This window comes from Otolemur garnettii, unplaced genomic scaffold (assembly GCF_000181295.1).
Source record: "Otolemur garnettii isolate 467f Iridium unplaced genomic scaffold, OtoGar3 scaffold00031, whole genome shotgun sequence".
Taxonomy (NCBI): Eukaryota; Metazoa; Chordata; class Mammalia; order Primates; family Galagidae; genus Otolemur; species Otolemur garnettii.
Window position 1 is genome coordinate 13,196,844 of NW_003852426.1, and position 20,462 is coordinate 13,217,305.

The 20,462-nt window shown below is 36.9% G+C and overlaps 1 protein-coding gene across 4 annotated transcripts in view; it reads left to right on the forward strand.

Annotated features, from left to right (window-relative positions):
* Positions 1–20,462, forward strand: part of UBR2 (ubiquitin protein ligase E3 component n-recognin 2) — a 117,126-nt gene that overhangs the window by 47,277 nt on the left and 49,387 nt on the right. For 2 of the 4 annotated variants that reach the window (XM_023512778.1, XM_023512779.1), the window contains exons 9-18: positions 1,467–1,574; positions 1,996–2,084; positions 3,220–3,318; positions 10,448–10,611; positions 10,695–10,794; positions 12,530–12,658; positions 13,880–14,063; positions 16,618–16,679; positions 17,124–17,234; positions 18,210–18,275. In XM_023512778.1, the coding sequence (XP_023368546.1) occupies positions 1,467–1,574; positions 1,996–2,084; positions 3,220–3,318; positions 10,448–10,611; positions 10,695–10,794; positions 12,530–12,658; positions 13,880–14,063; positions 16,618–16,679; positions 17,124–17,234; positions 18,210–18,275 (1,112 nt within the window). Of the gene's footprint in view, positions 1–1,466; positions 1,575–1,995; positions 2,085–3,050; positions 3,150–3,219; positions 3,319–10,098; positions 10,244–10,447; positions 10,612–10,694; positions 10,795–12,529; positions 12,659–13,879; positions 14,064–16,617; positions 16,680–17,123; positions 17,235–18,209; positions 18,276–20,462 lie in introns of those variants that run through there. The other 2 variants (XM_003789194.3, XM_023512780.1) reach the window with 2 other exon arrangements.

The window sequence follows — 20,462 nt, forward strand, 5'->3', positions numbered from 1 at the left end:
TTTTGGTTGTAATTGTCATTTGGCAGGCCCAGGCTGGATTCGAAACCGCCAGCTCTGGTGTATGTGGCTGGCACCCTAGCCGCTGAGCTACAGGCGCCAAGCCAAGAAAATTTCTAAAACATTGTATTGAAAGACTGTAAGAGCATTACCACGCTGAACTGACAGTTGAAATTGTGGAGGTGTGGAAGTTTAGGAGAACATGTTTTCTTGCCTTTCAAGTGCATTTCCAGTTATTTTTCTTAGCCCCATATTCTTTATTTTTGGTGTTTTCCATTGAAAAGTACGCATATACGCCAAGTACTATGGTAGAGTATTAAGGAACTGTATTGTGGAAATAATTTTCTGCCAAAAATATTCTTTGAGATATTTATCATCAATAATTTAAATGTGTATATTTAATATCTATATGAGCTTTTCTTGTTACCTCTTTAAATTATTTCTATTTGGCAAATTTATAATTAAATTTTAAATCTACTCCATTTTTTCCTAATTATTTTGTATACTTGAAGAAGACTAAAAGCACTGGTTTAAATTTTAAAGTATGATGGGCTGAATGCAGTGGCTCAAGCCTATAATCCTAGCACTTTTGGGAGGTCAAGGTTGGGGGATCCCTTGAGCTCAGGAGTTCAAGCCAGGGCTAGAGCGAGACCCAGTCTCTACTACAAATAGGGCATCCTGGCGTGGTTGGTGCCTATAGTCCCTGCTACTCAGAAGATCACAGGAGGATTATTTGAACCCAGGAGTTTGATGTTGCTGTGAGCTAGGCTGAAAAGCAAGACACTCTAGCCAGGACAAAATGAGATTCTGTCTCCAAAAAAATTTTTATAAGCATGGCAAAACAAAAAGATGTCAAAAATTTGGTTACTTCAATGTTCATATTAATATTTGAAGAACTTTTTTTAGTTTAGCATTTAGGAGATGTAGGAATTTGTCTTCCAGGGCCTCTCACATGGCAAGTCCAGAGTCAGTTTTGTTTAATGAATGAAAAGCATTTTGTATAGCATTAATAAAACACATTGGTATACATTACAGTGCAGAAATCACGCATTCCTTCTTATACGTGTTAGCACAATTTTATATTATACCTACCTTCAGTTATCATAGGATGTATATGTATCAATTTTACTATATTCTAGTTTAGTTAATATTAGTGCTTAAAAGAATGATATTCAGTGATTTGGGGATTTTTTTCTCTTAAATTCGTTAAAGCACAGGAAGTTATTGCCTTTATAATAGACATATATTTTAACATTCTGGAGTAAGGATTAGTATACGAAGTAATATTTGGGATTTATCTACTTTTTGTAAAAATATTAATAAAATAGTATGTTTGCTTTTTCTGAATAAATTTGACCTTTAATAAAACATGTAAAACTCTATAGATCTAGTGAAATATCTATTAAAATGTAACTTTATTTTAATATTTGATGTTGCTATCTCATACGTACTTTTCCTTCAATTTAAAGATGGCCTTCGCCGGATTTTATGTCAAGTTGGTTTACAAGAAGGGCCAGATGGCGAAAACTCTTCTCTTGTGGATAAATTGATGCTTAATGATTCCAAATTGTGGAAAGGTGAATCTCTTTATTACTTTTAAGGAACAGAGGTACTTATGTAAGTAATTGAAATGTTAGTCTTTTGTCATGAGCCAAATCAAATAGCCTTTATACTTTGTTTTAAAATTATGTTTAGCAAACCTGATTTTATAAATAAGCAGATTATAAAATTTTTATTTTGTGCTAAGGAAAATGTGTAGTTTTGTTTTTGAGGCTTAAAATATAAACAAGTTGCAGTGACCCATACCTGTAGTCCCAGCTGCTTGGGAAGCTGAGAGGTGGAAGAATGCTTGAGCTCAGGTGCCCAGCCTGAGCTGGGCAATACAGCAAGATCCCATCCCTTTAAAAAAAAATACAATTGATCACATTGAGATCTTTGGAAATGTCATTTTTGGCTTATTTGGTATATCCTTCTCACATCCTGATCTTTTTCTGAAAGGTGCTAGGAGTGTGTATCATCAGTTGTTCATGAGCAGTCTGCTTATGGATTTGAAATACAAGAAACTCTTTGCTGTTCGGTTTGCAAAAGTAAGTGGTTTTCCATTACGAAGACTTAACAAGACAGGTTGTATTTGGAGTAATTATGGCTCATGATTCTATCTAGGCTTCAACAAATTAGCATCTGATGGTAATATATCAATGTGTTGATTTTAAATTCTAAGAATTTTGAATAAATAATATTTTTATCTCTTTATCAATAGAATGAAATTATAGCAGTGAGACTTCTTGTTCATCACCTCCCATGGTAACATGAGTATCCATCTATACAGCGTCTGTGCTATGAAATGATAAATTTAAACCTAGGCCATTGTGAATTATAGTATTGTTCCTCCTAAAGTTCATTTTAGGAAACAATAATCTTAGTTGAAATGACATGTATATATGGATATGATTTAAGAATTATAAACTCTTGGTTGTTGATGTAAGTGAATTATGTTCTCCCTCTTTTTAGTAGCATGGGATTAAGCTAACCACTTATTTTTTGTATTCACTCAAATTAGTCCTTAACCAAGGAAGCGTGTAAGAATCATTCGGAGAACTCTTTCAAAATACATGTGTTTGCGTTCTGTTATAAAATCTGCTGAAGTTCATTCACCAAGAGTGGGGTCCAAGCACATGTACTTTGCAAAAGTCATCAAATGATTCTGATATGCATCTAGAAGTAATGAAAGTCTGGTTTCATTAGAGACAGTGTAATGCTGCTATGGTGTAGCCCACCAGTGTACATTGGCATCCTAGGATTACAGTGACTGTCACTGTCTGTTTGGGCTGGCAAACTGCCATGTACTTTGGAAGAATCTGTATTTACACAGGACTCCACAGAATCCACAGTGAATCACTAAGTTATATAAGATTTAATAGGTAGAGATCATTTCGGTTATTATTCGCACAGCAGCGTTACCTTACTGACTTCCTCCAGCACTAACTTTTCGTTATAATCTTTAAACCTTTGGTCAATATGGATTAGAGGTGAATCTCCCCCTTGTTGTTTAGAATTACCAGCAGTTGCAGAGAGATTTTATGGAGGATGATCACGAGCGAGCAGTGTCGGTGACTGCTCTGTCTGTCCAGTTCTTCACCGCACCTACTCTGGTGAGTAGTGCTTGTCTTTTCTTTGTAACTGATAGCTGGCACTCCTTGCCTTTTTTTGCCTTCTTAATAGAACTATGAGCGTTTGCAGAGTGATTATGTGACAGATGACCACGACAGAGAGTTTTCAATCGCAGACCTCTCGGTTCAGATATTCACGGTTCCTTCGCTTGTAAGTACTGAAAAACTAGAAGAACTTTCTTGTTTTCCAATAACAGAAGTAAAGCCTTAAAATAGGAGAGAACTAAAACCTGTGTACGTAGTATTCCTGAATAGAATAATATTCTTATAATGGGCAATCAGACTTCAGGCACCTTCAAATATATTAGAACATTTTTGAATATCAAAGTAATCTGGGGAAAAAGTCCTTTCCGTTTAGTCTGTACTTACTCTCTTCAGGGTAGAGGATGGGGGGAAGATGTCTATATTTTCTCGTAATACTTTTCATGAGGTTTTGAACTGATGAGTTACCATTAAGCTGATTGGTTTAACAACTTTATCCTTGACATTAGAATCAAACAGCATATTGTATACTAGCTCACAATTTGAGAAGTCCTCCTCCCCACCCCACTGCCATAAGAGAAGGGGTAGCTAAGGCAATTGTTGAATCACGATGATGATGAATGTTACTAGTTGCTCTTGAAGGCATCGTTATGTAATCACTATATGACAATTAAAATTTGTTCAACAAATTTATTAAATATCTGTTGGGCACAGTTTTTTTAGTTTTTTGTTCATTTTTTGAGACAGAGTCTCACTTGGTCACCCTGGGTAAAGTGCAATGACCTCAAACTCTTAGGGTCAAGCAATCGTCTTGTCTCAGCCTCCCAAGTAGCTGGGAGTACAGGTGCCCACCACAATGTCTGGCTAGTTTTTCTGTTTTTGCTCAGGCTGGTTTGAACTCCTGAGCTCAAGCAATCCACCACCTCCTAGGGGACAAGGATTACAGGCATGAGCCACTGGGCACAGTTTTAGGCTTTGAGAATGCGGTGGTGAACAAACGGATGTGATCCTTATCATAAAGAGACAGACTCACATAAATAGTTAATTGAAACTATAATGAAAATTCTGAAAACTGGTTGCTTTGAGAGGGAATAATAGGAGTTCTGACCTTTTCCCACAGTTCAAAGACAGCTTCTCTAAAGAAGATACCTTTATGCAGGGGATGAAGGAGGGTCCAGGCAGAGGGACTCGAGAAAATCCTAGGATAGGGAGGAGCATTGCCTGTATGGCAAACAGAGGAAAGCCAAGACACTTGAAGATCATTGAGTACAGAGTGAAATTATATAGATTTAAGAACATTTTACAGTTACTTTATTAATAAGACATTAAAAATGACTCGTTTTTTTCTCCATATTACTTTTATGTTAACTTATATATTCTAATATGGTTGAACCTGTCCAGGAGTCTGTTTAATCATTAATGACCTATAATTATAGACCAGCTTAAAGATTTTTATTTTTATCTTAAGAGCATGGGAAAGCATTAAAGAATTTTGGTTATACTTACATCATTACATTTGTGATTTTAAAAGATCGTGCTGTTTATAATTTGGAGAAGAGATTAGAGGGGGCTAAAAATGAGTGTGGGGAACCTAAATAGATCCTAATGCAGAGCTCCAGACAAGAATTGATGGTGGTTTAAACCAGGGTGCTAACAGTGGATGTGAGTTGGGAGAGAACTGGCACTTGTGTTGAGGGATGTTGGATTTGGTGATTAACAGAATGTTGGGTTTGAAGAAGTTTAAAGATGATTTGTGGGTTTCTGACTTGCAACTGAGTGAATGTTGTCCCTTGCTGGGATACAGGGAACTTTAGAGAGTGACTCAGATTTGTAAAGAGGAAAAGTGATAGCTCCAGTGTAGACAAGGTTAAGTTTGAGAAGCCGATGAGACGATCCTGTGAGATTTCAAATCTGTGTTTCTCTCCTCCCGTGATCTTTTTATCCATTTCCATGCCAGTAACACATTTGTAGTAATTATTTATAGCTTAATATTCTCTTGATGTCTTATAGAGCTAAATCTCCTTTCATTATTCTTTTCCAAATATTCTTAGACCTTTTTTTAAAGATGAACTAAAATCAGTTTGTCAGTTACCAAACTACATTGGTATTTTGACTGAAAAGACATTGTATTTATGGATTAATTCAAGAACTAATACCTTTATAACACTGGATATTTACCACCTAGGAATATAATTTGTTCTCATTTTTTGAAATGTTATTTTATGTCCTCAGTAAAAGCTTCATGGTTCTCTTTTAATAGTCTAACACATTTTTAAATTAAGTTTATATGTCTTATAATTTCTCTGCTATCATAATTTACATTTTTAAACAGGAGATAGCTAGTATGTAAGAAAACTACTGATTTTATGTATCCATCTTATATCTATCCGATCCACTTACTAACCTTCTAATGTTTTGCGTTGATTCACTGGAATTTCCAGTTATCTACAAATGGGAGCTTTGCTTTTTTTCCCTAGTGTTTCAGCTTTTTGTTTCTCATCTGACTCCCTTAGTTAGAAACACTAGAAAATTAGTATATGTATTTACTTATGCAAAACAGATTTAGGGCCTTTAATGAGTAGGCACTATCTTAGGGTCTGGGGGATAAATACAGCAGTGAATAACATAATTCTAGCCTAACTGTGAGGAAATAGATACGCAAACAATTGTATTTTATTAGAAATTAACTGTTGGTAAGTACTTCAAAGTAGAAAAATAGGTTAAGGGAATAGAAAGGATGGGTCATATTCTGTATAGGATGATACAAAAGGGAAAATGAGAGAGCAAGTGACGCTATTAACTGGTGGAAGAGCAAAAGATGCAAAATTTCTGAAATGAAGGCATACTTGGCATTTTGGAGGATAGAACAACAACCAAAAAAAACCCCATATTTGCTAAAGTAAGTGAGTGAGGAGGAGAATGGTCAGTGAGGTCATTAAGTTTAGGGATGGAGTGAAAGTGGGAATGGGCAATACCAGACCTCGCTGGCCATTGTAAGTACTTTGGTCTTTTATACGGAGTGAAATGGAGAGATACTGCAGGGTTGTGAGCACGGCAAGCTATTTGGCTTCTATTTCAGAAGGACCACTCTGAGTGACGGCCACATTCTTATTTGTTACCTGACTTGAATGGAAGTCCCGTTAGGTGTTTTAATATAGAATAAAGATAGTGCTTACTTCTGGTTTTGATTAATATTTTATCATACTAAGAATATTTTCTTTTGCTCTAGTTTACTTAAATTTATTTGGGTATTGTATGATTTTTAATCGAGGTTAGATATTTTTAGCAAATGCTTTTTCTCCATCTGTTGAAATGATGGGGTCTTTTTTCTTGCTTTGTGCTATTGACGCAGTAAATACACTCCTGGGTTGAAGAAGAATAATCAGATTCCTTGACCTATTAATACAACAAATTAACTTTTCTAATTTTGAAGTCATCCTGCTATTATGTTATAAATGCTACGGGGCTGCAGTGCATTCCTTTAATATACTGCTAAGTCCAGTTTGGTGATGTTTTATTTAGAATTTTTGCTCGTGTGCGCAGTGTTATCTTCCTGTATATGTGTTTATTTAGACTTTGGCTTTGTAAAATGAACTGAGTATATGATTGAGTATATGTCTGTCTCTATGCCCTAAAATAAATTAGATGACACAAGAATTACCTGGTTGTTTATTTTAAAATTTAACTAACCTGGCTGGGCATGGTAGCTAACACTTGTAATCCTAACATTTTGGGAGGCTGAGGCAGGTGAATTGCCTGACCTCTGGAGTTTGAGACCAGTCTGAGCAAGAGTGACACCCTGTCTTTAAAAATAGCTGGGCATTGTGGCAGGTGCCTATAGACCCAACTACTTGGGAGGCTGAGATAAGAGAATCACTGGGACCCAAGAATTTGAGATTGCTGTGAACTAAGATGCCACGGCACTCTACCCAGGGCTACAGAGTGAGATTCTATCTCAAAAAAATAAATAAAGTAATATTTAATGAATTTCAACTTGGAATGTTTGAGAGGTTAAATCTTTGAAATCCTTTTCAATTTCTTCTCATCATTTAGGTTGTTTTTTTTTTTTCCCCTTGAGATAGTGTCGCTCTTCTGCCTCAGGCTAAAGTGCCATGGCATCACAGCAACCTCAAACTCCTGGGCTTAAACCATCCTCCTGCCACAACCTCTGGAGTAGCTAGGCCTACAGGTGCCTGCCACAATGCCTGACTAATTTTTCTAATTTTAGTAGAGATGAGGTCTCGCCATTGCTCAGGCTGTTCTTGAACTCCTGAACTCAAGCAAACCTCCCACCTTGGCGTCTCAGAGTACTAGGATTACAGGCGTGAGCCACTGCACCCCACCTTCAAACTTTATTTTTTAATTGAGTTGTTCTTGATGGAAGTGTTGGTTAGTCTCCAACCACTCTGTCACCATTAGAATTAGAAGAGTACTTGTATAGTTTGTTTGGAAAGCTCCATTAGTAATTCTTCTGTGCATTCTTGGTTTAAAATAACTTGCCCTAGATAGTGGAATGTTTTATGGCCGTGGTGTCTTTCCTTTTTTTCTTCTGTTTTTTTATCAAAGATAATTCAATTATCTTTGAATCAGAATTGCCTTACAGCTAATGCAGTCACTATTTTTAGTTCGGTCAAGAACCAGTACTTAAGAATTCATGATAGTTGCTCCAGTTTATTTTATTAAATGTGCCCTCAGTCAGCATTATCTCTGGGCGCTATAGCATGTTTAGTTTAACTAAGAGTATGGGCATAGATTGTTAATATTCAGTGAAGCTTTCCAGATCATAGGGGAGAATTTGGCTTATTTTGAATATTTTGTTAAATGTGTGATGAGCCTTGCAAAACAAAATTGAATATGAATTACATAAAGTGAATAAAAACTGTAATTAAGTAGTGGTAATGTTTTCTTAAAACAAAGTGAATTATAGATACAAAAATTGAAGTCATTTTTAGGTTAAATGATAAGTACTAGAAATATACAATAATGTTAGATATTTAATGTTAAACATTACCTCAAAGTGTTGATAAAGCCAAGCACTTAAGGTTTTTTTTTCCTTTTCTCTTCATAACTTTGGGAAATACTAGCTTTAGTTATCTTTTTAAAAGTAGAAATGCTGAGTAACTCAGCTCTGAGTTTTATTTGTTTGGGCAGGGTGGGGGGTTTGTCCATGTCTTATTTTAGAAACAGAATAACTCCCCTGGATTTTGTTTGGTTTTGTTTCAGGGTTTCTTAGTGTTTTGTTGTGTTTTAGAAACAGGGTCTTGCTACGTTGCCCATGTTGCTCAAGCAAATGTCCTGCCCCAGCCTCCAAAATAGCGGAGACTTTAAGCACCCACACCACGCCAGGCTACTCCCCTGTTTTAAGGGGACATTAATAATGAGCCACTCTCTTAATTTCTTATTTGACCCCCCAGCACAGACAATTAGAATTCAGTTGCAATATGTGAGTCATCTCTTTTAGCGTTCATCTGAAACTGAAAATGCTAAGGAGTACCTGGATTAGTGAGATTGACCTTCGACAAACTTCTTTTCTACCTACTCTGAAGTTTTATGAGCTGACTCTACACAGGTTTTTCTTAGCTCAGTGGAATTGAATCATACTCTTTTAACTTCCTCAAAGTCAACTAATACAGCAAAGAACAAGGAAAATTTTTTTACTTAACCTAACAACATGCCCCACCCCTTTAAACTTCATCTTCACCTTCACTGGAGGAAAATTTAATAGAAGTTAATCCTGTTGACTTTTGAGCTTCTTAAGGCCTAAATCCTGGCCATTGATGCTGACTTAAGAGTGTTCAAAGGTATACTTAACTCTGTAAATTGTCCGCCCATCTTATGACTTAAGCACTTGACCTCCACATTAGAATACAGCTTTACTGTATTCTTAGACTTCTTTCTTCTACTTTGGTCTACTTTTTGATGAAACATTCTTGCTAATTATCTGATACTGACTAATGTGAGACTTAAGTTGTCACCCAGCATCAGTAACACTCCATAAAACCTAGGAGGGATTAGCCGTTGAGGCAGGAAGGGGATGGGCCAGAGATCCATGGTGTTATGTATCAGAGTAAAAATGTGGTATTTAAAATAAAATTAGAAAGTCTAACTTATGACAGATTAAAATCAACAGTGGCAAAGATCAAAATGTTTGATGTTATATTGTGTTGTGGAAGGCATGAGGGGCAAGGCCCACATCGTTGGCAAAAATATAAGTTGTTAAGCCTCTTTGTAGAAACAATTTGGTAATTTTATAATGTATATACTCTTTAACCCATTACTTCTACTTTTAGAGAATTATTGTATAAATACTGCAACTGTACACAGTGGATATTTGTTGCAACATCTTTTGTAAGAGCACAAAACCAGAAATAACCCAGTGTCTTACCAGTAAGGGCCTGACCAAATAAAGTATGATACAAAAGTTTCTCTGGTGATAGTTAGAAAGAAAAAGGGAAATTTGTATGAACTGATATGGGGCAGTCTCTCAACTATATCAAGTAAAAAAGTACAGAACAGTATTTATAATATGCTATCCTTCAGGGGACAGAGTTATAATTAGACATATCCAGACTTATATATACTTAATATACATTTAATCTATTTGTATTTTATTTTGTATTCTATATGTATATATGTATAGATATATAGATATTACACACACAGAACACCTCTGCAAGAATGTGCAAAAAATGATAACAGGGCTTGCCTTTGGACGGGAAACTTCAGGTGCTAGGGCCTTACTTTTTACTTGTATTTGGCACCATTTACATGTATTGGCTTCTTTAAAAATACATAGAGATATTACACAATATATATCTATACATAGAAACAAAGCAAAAAGTAAATATTAACTAAGGAGATTAAGAAGAAATATAGTTTCATACTGAGTTCTAGAGAAAATTTGACATAAACCTCTGAATCTTAGAATAATTATACCATACCATTATAGGTGTCTAAATGTCTCAGTTAAGGAAAATTTGCAGCCTGATTCAGATCCCCCACCCTGAATTATCTTTGAATAATGAGGCTTGGAACTGTCTTCTAACATTCTGGCATCTTTCTGGCATCTGATATAATTGTTGCTTCATACACATGGCAATTGGAGTAAGTAATTGTTATTTAGAAATACGCAGTAATACATTTATGATATTATATGGTTGTGTTGAAAAGAGTTTTAAACTGAAAGAGCTAAGCAATGTTGATGAGTTGTTTTTTGGCTTTTTGGTCTTTTGTTTTGTTTTGTTTCCTCCTAGTAAATAGTTTCTGCTTACCACAGTCTCCGGTCTACTTTGTTTTAGGCTCGAATGCTCATCACAGAAGAAAACCTGATGACCATTATCATTAAGACTTTTATGGATCATTTGAGACACCGAGATGCCCAGGGCAGATTTCAGTTTGAACGATACACTGCTTTACAAGCCTTCAAGTTTAGGAGAGTTCAGAGCCTTATTTTAGATCTCAAGTAAGTTTTCGTTCAATTATTAAACCAGTTGCAACTTGTGAAATGTTAGTATGTATGTTCATTGCGGCTGTTATCTTGTTCAGGTATGTTTTAATTAGCAAACCAACTGAATGGTCAGATGAACTGAGGCAGAAGTTCCTACAAGGATTTGATGCCTTTTTGGAATTACTTAAATGCATGCAGGTATGTATAAACTGATAACTTTTTCTTTTCCTTCCTCTTTCCTTTTTTTTCTTCTGTTTTTTTTTGAAAGAGATGAGGTCTCTCTGTGCTACACAGGCTAGAGTGTGGTGGCTATCCACAGGCACAGTCATAGCATACGTCAGCCTCAAACGATCCGTCTACCTTAGCTTCGTGGGTAGCTGTGACTACAAACACACCACCGCATGTGTTTGTTATTTTTGTTCATTGAATTGAACGCCTTTCTGTTTATTCTTTTTTTTTTTTTTTTAAATTTGGGCACATTTCCAAAAGATCAATTTGGATGGCTGCCTTTAGGCCAAGAAGCTCTTTAATCAGAGACTCTTAGAAAGGTACAGCAAGTCAGATCCCAGCAAAGGCTCAGGCATTGCTGCTGTTTGTATTTGGTAATTCTTTTGGTTACATTAATGTTCTTTTTTTAGAGGTTAGAAGTTCATTTTCTAACAAGGCTTGTTGGGAAGAATAGTCAAGTTAGTTATTAGGAAAGCTATAGCTGTTTTTAGTTTTGTTTCTTAGCGTTTCTTTATTTCTTTTTTCTCCTTGATGTGATATTTATATAATACAGTGTAGAACTCTTTCCCCTGTTTAATTCTTTTATTTTGGGGGAACCATCTCCATACATGAAACAGAATCTAGAAGTAGAAACCCGCAGGTTTGTTTAATCGGTTTTTTGGGGTTTTTAAATTTTTTTATTAAATCATAGCTGTACATTAATGCAGTCATGGAGTACAATGTGCTGGTTTTATATACAATTTGAAATATTTTCAGCAAACTGGTTAACATAGCCTTCATGGCATTTTCTTAGTTATTGTGTTAAGACGTTTATATTCTACACTTAGTAAGTTTCACAGTGAGTACCCTTATAAGATGCACCGTAGGTGTGGTCCCACCAATTACTCTCTCTCCACCCATCTTGCCCCCTCCCAGTTTTAACAGTAAAAAGATAAGTGACATCTCTAAAAATCTGCACAAATAGTATTTTGATTCCTTTAGTAGCTATCAGGCTTTCTTCAGAAAAAGAATAATCAAAAGTTACCCTATCATTTTTAGGAAACATTCTGGTTCCTAGGTTCAGTGACAGTTCATGGGTATTTAATATATTATAGTACTGTGGTTTTCACGTATCAATAAAAATAATAGCTACCTTGGTCATTTTGAATATTTAAGATATTCTGTATTCTCTATTATTTAGTAAGTTCTGACATAGCTGAGTAGTTAGACTGGTTTCTGAAAAGTAATTTTTAATTAAAATTTATTTATCTTTCTTTTCTTTCAGGCTGTGAAAAACTTAATTGCATATTAGACCATAAATACTAAAACTTTATTCTAATATAAAATATATTTATAAATTCGATAACATTTTAAAAGCCTGCCTAATTTCTTTTAACAATTTTTTCTATAGATAATAGAGCTGAAAAGAATTTGAAGGATTATTGCAGTAAAGTATTAAAGTATTTTTTTGTCTAAAAAAGATCTATAAGATTGCCTCTAAAATAATTCATTCTAGACTTTATCAGGATTTTTGATTTGTATTTCAAGACTATAACATAAACACTATAAATTTAAAACTATAATTTCTCATACTACTTCCTGTGAAAACATACACCTTATGTGTTTTTATACTCAATATATATTTCCTTTACATTATTTTTTAGGATTTCATATAAGAGAACAACTATAATTTTAATGCATATAACATTTTTTCACTTCCTTTAAGGGAATGGATCCAATCACACGTCAAGTAGGACAGCATATTGAAATGGAACCAGAATGGGAAGCAGCCTTTACACTACAAATGAAATTAACTCATGTCATTTCAATGATGCAAGACTGGTGTGCTTTAGATGTGAGTTTCTTCTCGGGGTAGGGGAGAGGAGGAAAATGGAGGCAGGGTGGTCATAAGCAGATTTCCAAGTAAGTTTTGAGGCGATTTGGAGAAATAAAGATTGTACTTAGCTTATAAAATAGCATATTTTCCTTTTCTACATATACATTTAATAAAATTTTAAAAGTTAAAATTCTAGGGTTCATGCCCAGCTAAACAACAGGTCAGCTAAACAACAATGACAACTGCAACAAAAAAATAGCCCCGTGTTGTGGCAGGCACCTATAGTCCCAGCTACTAAGAAGGCTGAGACAAGAGAATCACTTAAGCCCAAGAGTTAGAGGTTGCTGTGAGCTATGACGCCACGGCACTCTACCACGGGCAACATAGTGAGACTCTCAAAAAATCATTTTATATAAGTTTATAATTTAGTTCATAAATTTATCTCAAAATGAAGTTTTACTTTTGGTACATCTGTCCTGTGCCTTAAAATTCTTTTGACCTTTCTTTTGTGATAAAGTCTAGATGAGAATCTATATAAGTTGGAGGGTCAGGGAAGGCTTCCATGAGGTCTAAAAAAGTGTGTGAAAATTAAACTAACAAAGAGTAAATAATATTCCTGACTGAGAGAACAGCTGCATCTTGCTCTGTGACGAGACGGGCCAGTGGAGCTAAGTAAAGGCTCTGGGGTTGGAACATGGAGGTAGAGGGTGGAGAGGTGGGCAGGGACCTGACTTTGCAGGGCCTTAACCCTCGAGAGAAGTTTGTATTTTTTTCTGATTGAAATGGGAAGCCTTTAGAGACCACCAAATGGAAAGGCGACATGATTCAATTTATGTGTTTTTAAAAATGACTCTGTATGGAGAATGGATGGAGGGCAACAGTTGAAGCCGGGAATTTAATAGTCAGAGTAGTGCCTTGAGTTACTGGAGATAAAGTGACTAGTTCTGAGAGAAATTTAGAAAATGAAATAAACAGTTTGGTTTTAGAGTAGACAACAAGGAATGAGGGAATGGAGGATACCGGAATAGCTTGTAGATTTCTATAGCTATATAGATCCAGGTATCATTCAATGGGACAAGGAACACAGGAAGACGGGGACCAAGTTTGGGAGGAGGATTGAGTTTGGTTTTGCAGATATTGTTATTTGAGGTACTTATTCATTGTCAAATTTGAGATGCTTATTCAATGTTGGAGAAACTCAATATTTTGCATAACTTACAGAAAAACCCTCTTTTTTAGGAGAAAGTGCTAATTGAAGCATACAAGAAATGTCTTGCTGTATTGATGCAATGTCATGGTGGTTTTACTGATGGTGAACAGCCAATCACACTCAGCATTTGTGGACATTCAGTGGAAACCATCAGATACTGTGTTTCCCAAGAAAAAGTTAGCATTCACCTCCCAGTTTCTCGCTTACTTGCAGGTAAAGCATTTCCCCTAAAAGAGAATTCTAAAGTTATCTTTGTTTATGGTTAACATTTATGAATACCTACTATTTGTCAGGCATTATTCTGAGAGTTTTATGTGCATTAACTTATTTAATCATCATATGGGCCTATGAGGCAGGTATTGTCAAGCTCGCTCACAAATGGGAAGAAGACAATGGCTGGGCGCCCATCGCTCAGTGGTTAGAGTGCAGGCCCTGTGTACTAGGGCTGGCAGGTGTGAACCCAGCTAGGGCCTGCTAAGACAAACAAAACAAAAAGAAGATAGTAACTTGGTTAATGACACATAGCAGGAAAGAATCAGAGTTGACATTTGAAGACAATTTGGCACCAGAGGCCATGGTTTTAACCATTGTACCATAGTGCTTCTTCAGATTTCCTAACTACAGTTCTTGCTACAGTTAGCTTGTTTTATTATTTAACTCAATCTAGCTTCAACTTCAGTATTGTTGAAATTCAAAGTAATCTATCCCTGAAGTGATGTGCCAATAATTTGAAACCACCCTATGTTTTCTCTTGCTCTTTTTTCCCCTCCCTATAAACTGTTTCGTGTTTATTGATATTCTTCTAAGTGGCAGGTCAAGAGTGAAGCCATATTGTGGTGACAGTTCTTTTAATCTCAGGTAGTTGGTTTCTAGGCTATTTATAACTGGCCAAATATTTGAAGCTGCCACCTTGCATCAGCAAAGACTTTGAATATGCACTGTCCGTCTCTACAACTCATTTCAGTATACCCTCTGTATTTCTTGGTTCTATTCTTAGCCTGCTCATATACTGTTAGTATTTTTAGTGCCATTTTAACTCAGGGAATAGAAGGAAGAGAAGTGCTGAAGGTAATATTTGTACTCATTGTAGAATATGTAATTTATCTTACATTTGTGGCTTAGTGACTTAATGTGACGTAAACATGTACTTTTGTTTTGTTTTGATTTTTCTGGAAAAGATTGTGGGGAATTAATGTCATTTCTCCCTTGAATGTTTGGTAGAATTCACCAGTGACGCTGTCTGATGCTTTAGTGTTTGGAAGGTTATTGGTTATTTATTGATTCAGTTTCTTTAATATGAAACTATTCAGGCTGTTTCTCCTTGTGTGGACTTTGATAATTTGTGTCTTTCAAGAATTGGTCGGTTTCACCTAAGTTGTCAAACTCTTAGGCCTAGAGTTCATAGTATTCCTTCATTATCCTTTCAATGTACATGGGGTTAGTAGTAATGATCCCTCTTTCATTCTGAAGGCTTTTTGTTCTGAACATTATCATGTTATCCTTGATTTAAGATAACTTACTGCGAAGATGATGGAGTTGTTTATTCTCAAATATATGATTATTAAAATAGTACAACAGATAATTACCTAAAATGAAATTGTGATCCCAAGAGGAAATCTCTTATTTCTAGAACTTGTTGAGTCCCAGTTCTGTTTTTATATGTGTTTTGAGCAACTGAACAGCCAATCCTTAACGTAGACAACAGATAGCATGGTATTATGGAAAAGTGTTGGACTAGAAGGCCAGAAAGTCAATCCTGTCTCCAACTCAGCCACTGATCTCTTCTGCCTGTAGAAACCTGGCGTTGTGGAGAGAAGCTGATGCCCATAGTTACGCACAGTGAAAGCAGTCAGTACTTTAAAAATGTACTAATTTTTGCCTAGGTCTTTACCTCCCTGAAAGCTGTTGAGTGAATAATTTTGAGTTTTCATCTCACTGTATTTGATAAATCTTGGCTTGAGTGCTTATGATCCAATTAGAGAGCTAAGTAAGCAAATACAAAGTAGTTCATGATTAAGTTGAGGCATGTGCTCTAATGGAGCTCGAGCAATAAATGTTGGGAACAAGTTACTAGAATGGGATTAGCAGTACAGGTCTTCACAGATGAAGAAAGCCTCAAACCAGGCTCGAGTAAGTAGCCAACGTAATTGATAAGATTGTAAAGCGCATTCTCTGTTTAGGTAACACTGTAAACAGGACACAATCGGAATGAACCAAGGTTGAGCCATAGAAGCACTTGTTGAGGTTAGAAGCCAAGGAGGCTTTGATCCTAAGCTGGAAGTTCTGGGGAATCCATGGTGAGGTCAGGATCGGTGCAGACCATGGGTTCCAAAGGCTAATTTTCCCACTCAGTTACCAGAAGAATCTCTCACTACTATAGTTTAAATGGGAACAAACTAGATGGCCCAGTGACTTTCAGGTGACTCTTAAAGTTGGCATAACATATATAAATTGTTTTTAGCATAGTTATAGAGCTACATTTGCTGTTTGTCCATCTAACATTTACTTTTTAAAATGTCATCAGTATATGTTGGTACATGTAATTAAGACAAGTTCTGAGTGAGCTTTTGATATATATATTCATAGGAATGAACATTGAAAAGCTTTGTTTATGGATATGGTTCATTTTGTATCTTAACTTGTAACCTAGTAGGTTCCCAAAGAGAAAAGAAGATACATAAAGTTGAGTGAATTTGTAGGGATTTTATTTTCTAAATGATTTTCACTTACGGAAATACTTTCTTGCTGTGCTTGTTCTTCCGTGCAGGTTTGCATGTATTATTAAGCAAAAGTGAAGTGGCATATAAATTTCCAGAGCTCCTACCTCTGGTAAGTGGTGCTGACCTTTAAAAGTGAATATATATCTATCATGGTCCTTATATTTCAAATCACTTTAAAGTTTGAAGCAAACTTTATTTATTGGGGTTCTCCAGAGAAACAGAACTCATAATATGTGTGTGCATATATGTATGGGGAGAGAGACAAAGAGAAATTGATTGATTTTTAAGAAATTGGCTCACACAATTATGGGTCCTGGTGAGTCTGAAATCTGTGGGGTAGCCCGAAGCAGACTGGAGAGCCCCGGGCAAGAGTCTCCCCTGCAAAGCCAGTCATGCCAGAAGGATCCCTTTTTCCTCAGAGGATCTCCATCTTTTCCTTAAAGGCCTTCAGCTGAATCGTTTAACTTACATTTGATAAAAATGTCCATTCCTGCCAACCAAGCTTTCTTTATAAGTTGACTTTTTGTGTTTTTTGCTTATTTTGTCTGTGCAGAGTGAACTTAGTCCACCCATGTTGATAGAACATCCTCTGAGATGTCTTGTTTTATGCGCCCAAGTCCACGCTGGAATGTGGAGAAGGAACGGGTTCTCTCTAGTAAACCAGGTAAGTGTTTTTGGAACACTCTCTATGGAGAGTTTTTTCCCTTGATTCCTTGCCTTCTGTGAAGATTGTCATTTTCAGTGGATTTAGTCAGCGAAGCTAAGTATCACTCGCTATCAGTATTAAAATCGTTTGAAAAGAAAAATGTAACAAGAAACCAAAAATTTTCTTGGCACTTTCCGTCATCGTTTGTCTGTAAATAAAATCCAAAATAGAGATGAACAGCAGGGGTCTTCATTGTCATTTGAAATAACCTGTGAGAACAAAGTTGAATATTAAGTAATAAAAATCAAGATCTCATCTATTTAAATTAAATTGGGTTGGCTCGGCGCCTGTGGCTCAAGCGGCTAAGGCGCCAGCCACATACACCTAAGGTAGCGGGTTCAAATCCCAAACCCGGGCCCGCCAAACAACAATGATGGCTGCAACCAAAAAATGGCCGGGCGTCGTGGTGGGCGCCTGTAGTCCCAGCTACTTGGGAGGCTGAGGCAGGAGACTCGCTTGAGCCCAGGAGTTGGAGGTTGCTGTGAGCATGATGCCATGGCACTCTACCCAGGGGGATAGCTTGAGGCTCCGTCTCAAAAATAAAAAAAATAAAAATAAATAAATTAAATTGGGTTAAGAGGTAAAAGTTCTTTTAGCATGTCTCTAAAATTTAGATTTTACTTTTTAAATTTCATTCAAAGGGTGGGTATGGATTTTGTTCCTATTTTCGGTAGCTCTTAATGTTCCTGAGACCACCACCTTTTACTTTGTTTGGGAGGCCCAGAAAGTTGGCTGCAAAGTGTGAACCATAGAATGATTACTATCATCTAGAAGTTTCTGATTATTTAATCTCTTTTAAGATCGGGTTAACCATTTAGCAGACTGCATCACACGCATAAGTGCGCTCGTACAAACTAAGAGGCTTTTTTAGTGAGAAGAGGGAGCAATGCCAATAAAAACCTATTTACCCAATGTCACTAATTATTTTTTTAGATTTATTACTACCATAATGTGAAATGCAGGCGCGAGATGTTTGACAAGGATATAATGATGCTTCAGGTAATAAGTTAAAAACAAATTGAACTTAAAGGTGTGGGGAGTCTTTGCTTCTTGTTATTTCCACAGAACCTAGTTATAGGCAGTCCCTGAATCACAAACATCCAACTGATACACAATTCACTCTTATAAACGGAGGCTACTGCAGGTAGTAGGCAAATGTATCTGTTCCAACTTACATACAAATTCAACTTCAGAACAAACCTACAGAACCGATCTCGTTCATATTCCGAGGACTACCTATGCACGTGATCACTCCCAAATCTGTGTCTCCAGCCTAGCCCTGTCTACTAAACTTAAACTCAGGTGGCTAACATGGTATTAAACATTCCCGTCTAGATTTCCTGGATGCATCTCAGAGTTACTAATGTGCTCAGAATAACTCCCCTTATTTCCTCCATACCTTCTTTTTTTCTTTTGAGACAGAGCCTGAAGCTGTCGCCCTAGGTAGAGTGCTGTGGCATCACAGCTCACAGCAGCCTCCAACTCCTGGGCTTAAGCGATTCTCTTGCCTCAGCCTCCCAAGTAGCCAGTACTACAGGTGCTCGCCACAACACCTGACTATTTTTTGATTGTAGTTGTCATTATTGTTTGGCAGGCCCGGGTTGGATTTGAACCCGCCAGCTTTGGTGTATGGCTGGCGCCTTAGCCGCTTGAGCTACAGGCGCAAGCCTCCCCATACCTTCTTAATTTTAAGCCCCTTAGTTTGACCCCCTTTAATTTTCAAGGTCTGTAAAGATTCCCTGAATTGGCTGTGCCTTCTCTTAAATTTTAAATTCTGCTCGTTTATTTCTTCTGTTGCCTAGATTACCCCCCGCCCCTCCCTCCTCACTTCTCCTAGCTAACTTGTTTTTCTGTGTGGCTTAGTCTTTACTTTAGCACCATTTTCTCTAGGAGTCCTTCTGGAACTCACTGAAACTTGGCTAACATCCCTTTTGTGAGGGCCATAACATGATCCTTCCCCCCTACCGGAGCACTCACAACCCTAGATTGTGATTGCCTATTTAACATTTCATCACTCGCACCCGGCAAACAGTGACAACTATGTCTTAATTTCTTTCCTTTGTCCCTTTTGCCTAGCACAGTGTTTGTCACATAGTTGGTCTGTGTGGATTTAGTAATTGTAGAAAAAGTCAAGAAATGTAAATTTCAACTGGGAGCAGGGGCTCATGTCTGCAAATCCTAACAAACGCTTTGGAAGGCCAAGGCCAGAGGATCACGTGAGGTCAGGAGTTCAAGAGTAGCCTGAGCAAGAATGAGACCCCATCTCTACCAAAAATGGGGAGAAAAAATAAAAGAGAAATTAGTCAGGCATGGTTGCATGAGCCTGTGGTCCCAGCTACTCGGGAGGCTGAGATAGGATTGCGTGAGCTCAGGGCTTTGAGGTTGCTGTGAGCTATAGAGCTGTGATGATGCCACTGCATTCTAACAGGGGTAGCAGAGCAAGACTCTATCTGGAAGAAAAGAAAAGAAATGTAAATTTAAAAAACAAACAAACGCTTATTAGCTGGGTACAGTGGCTCTCATGTGTATCCTAGCATTCTGGGAGGACGAAGCAAGAGAATCACTTGAGCTCAGGAGTCTGAGACCAGCCTGACCAAGAGCAAGACCTTGTCTCTACTAAAAATAGAAAATTAGCTGGGCATCGTTGCAGGCACCTATAGTCCCAGCTACTTGGAAGACTGAAGCAAGAAGATGTCTTGAACCCAGGAGTTTGAGGTTGCCATGAGTGAGGCTGGTGCCATGGCGGTCTAGCCTGGGCAACCGAGTGAGACTGTCTCAACAACAAAACAAAATTTTTGATTCAAAATAAAATTCAGGTTAATTCATAATTTATACAAATAATATTTAAAAGCTGTCAGCGCAGTTAATACAGTGTTTACCACAAAAAAGTGAGTTGAGAGAGCTTGATAATAGGTTAACATGATGTATAGTAAAAAATCCTTGAAACTTAATTGACATGCCACATTTCTCTAAGTACATACATACAGTGATCCCCAAACAATGATCAGAGAACCCTGGAATAAAATTAGAAATTGGATGCATAAGAAATTACTTCAAAGCATTAGAAGGAAAGAGAACTCATAGTCCATGTTATTCTGATATGTGGGTTTAAGTTTTGGGGGGACTTTGTTTGGGTTTTGTTTTTCACTGGCTTAAGATTCCTGACCATGCCTATCGTCTGTCACA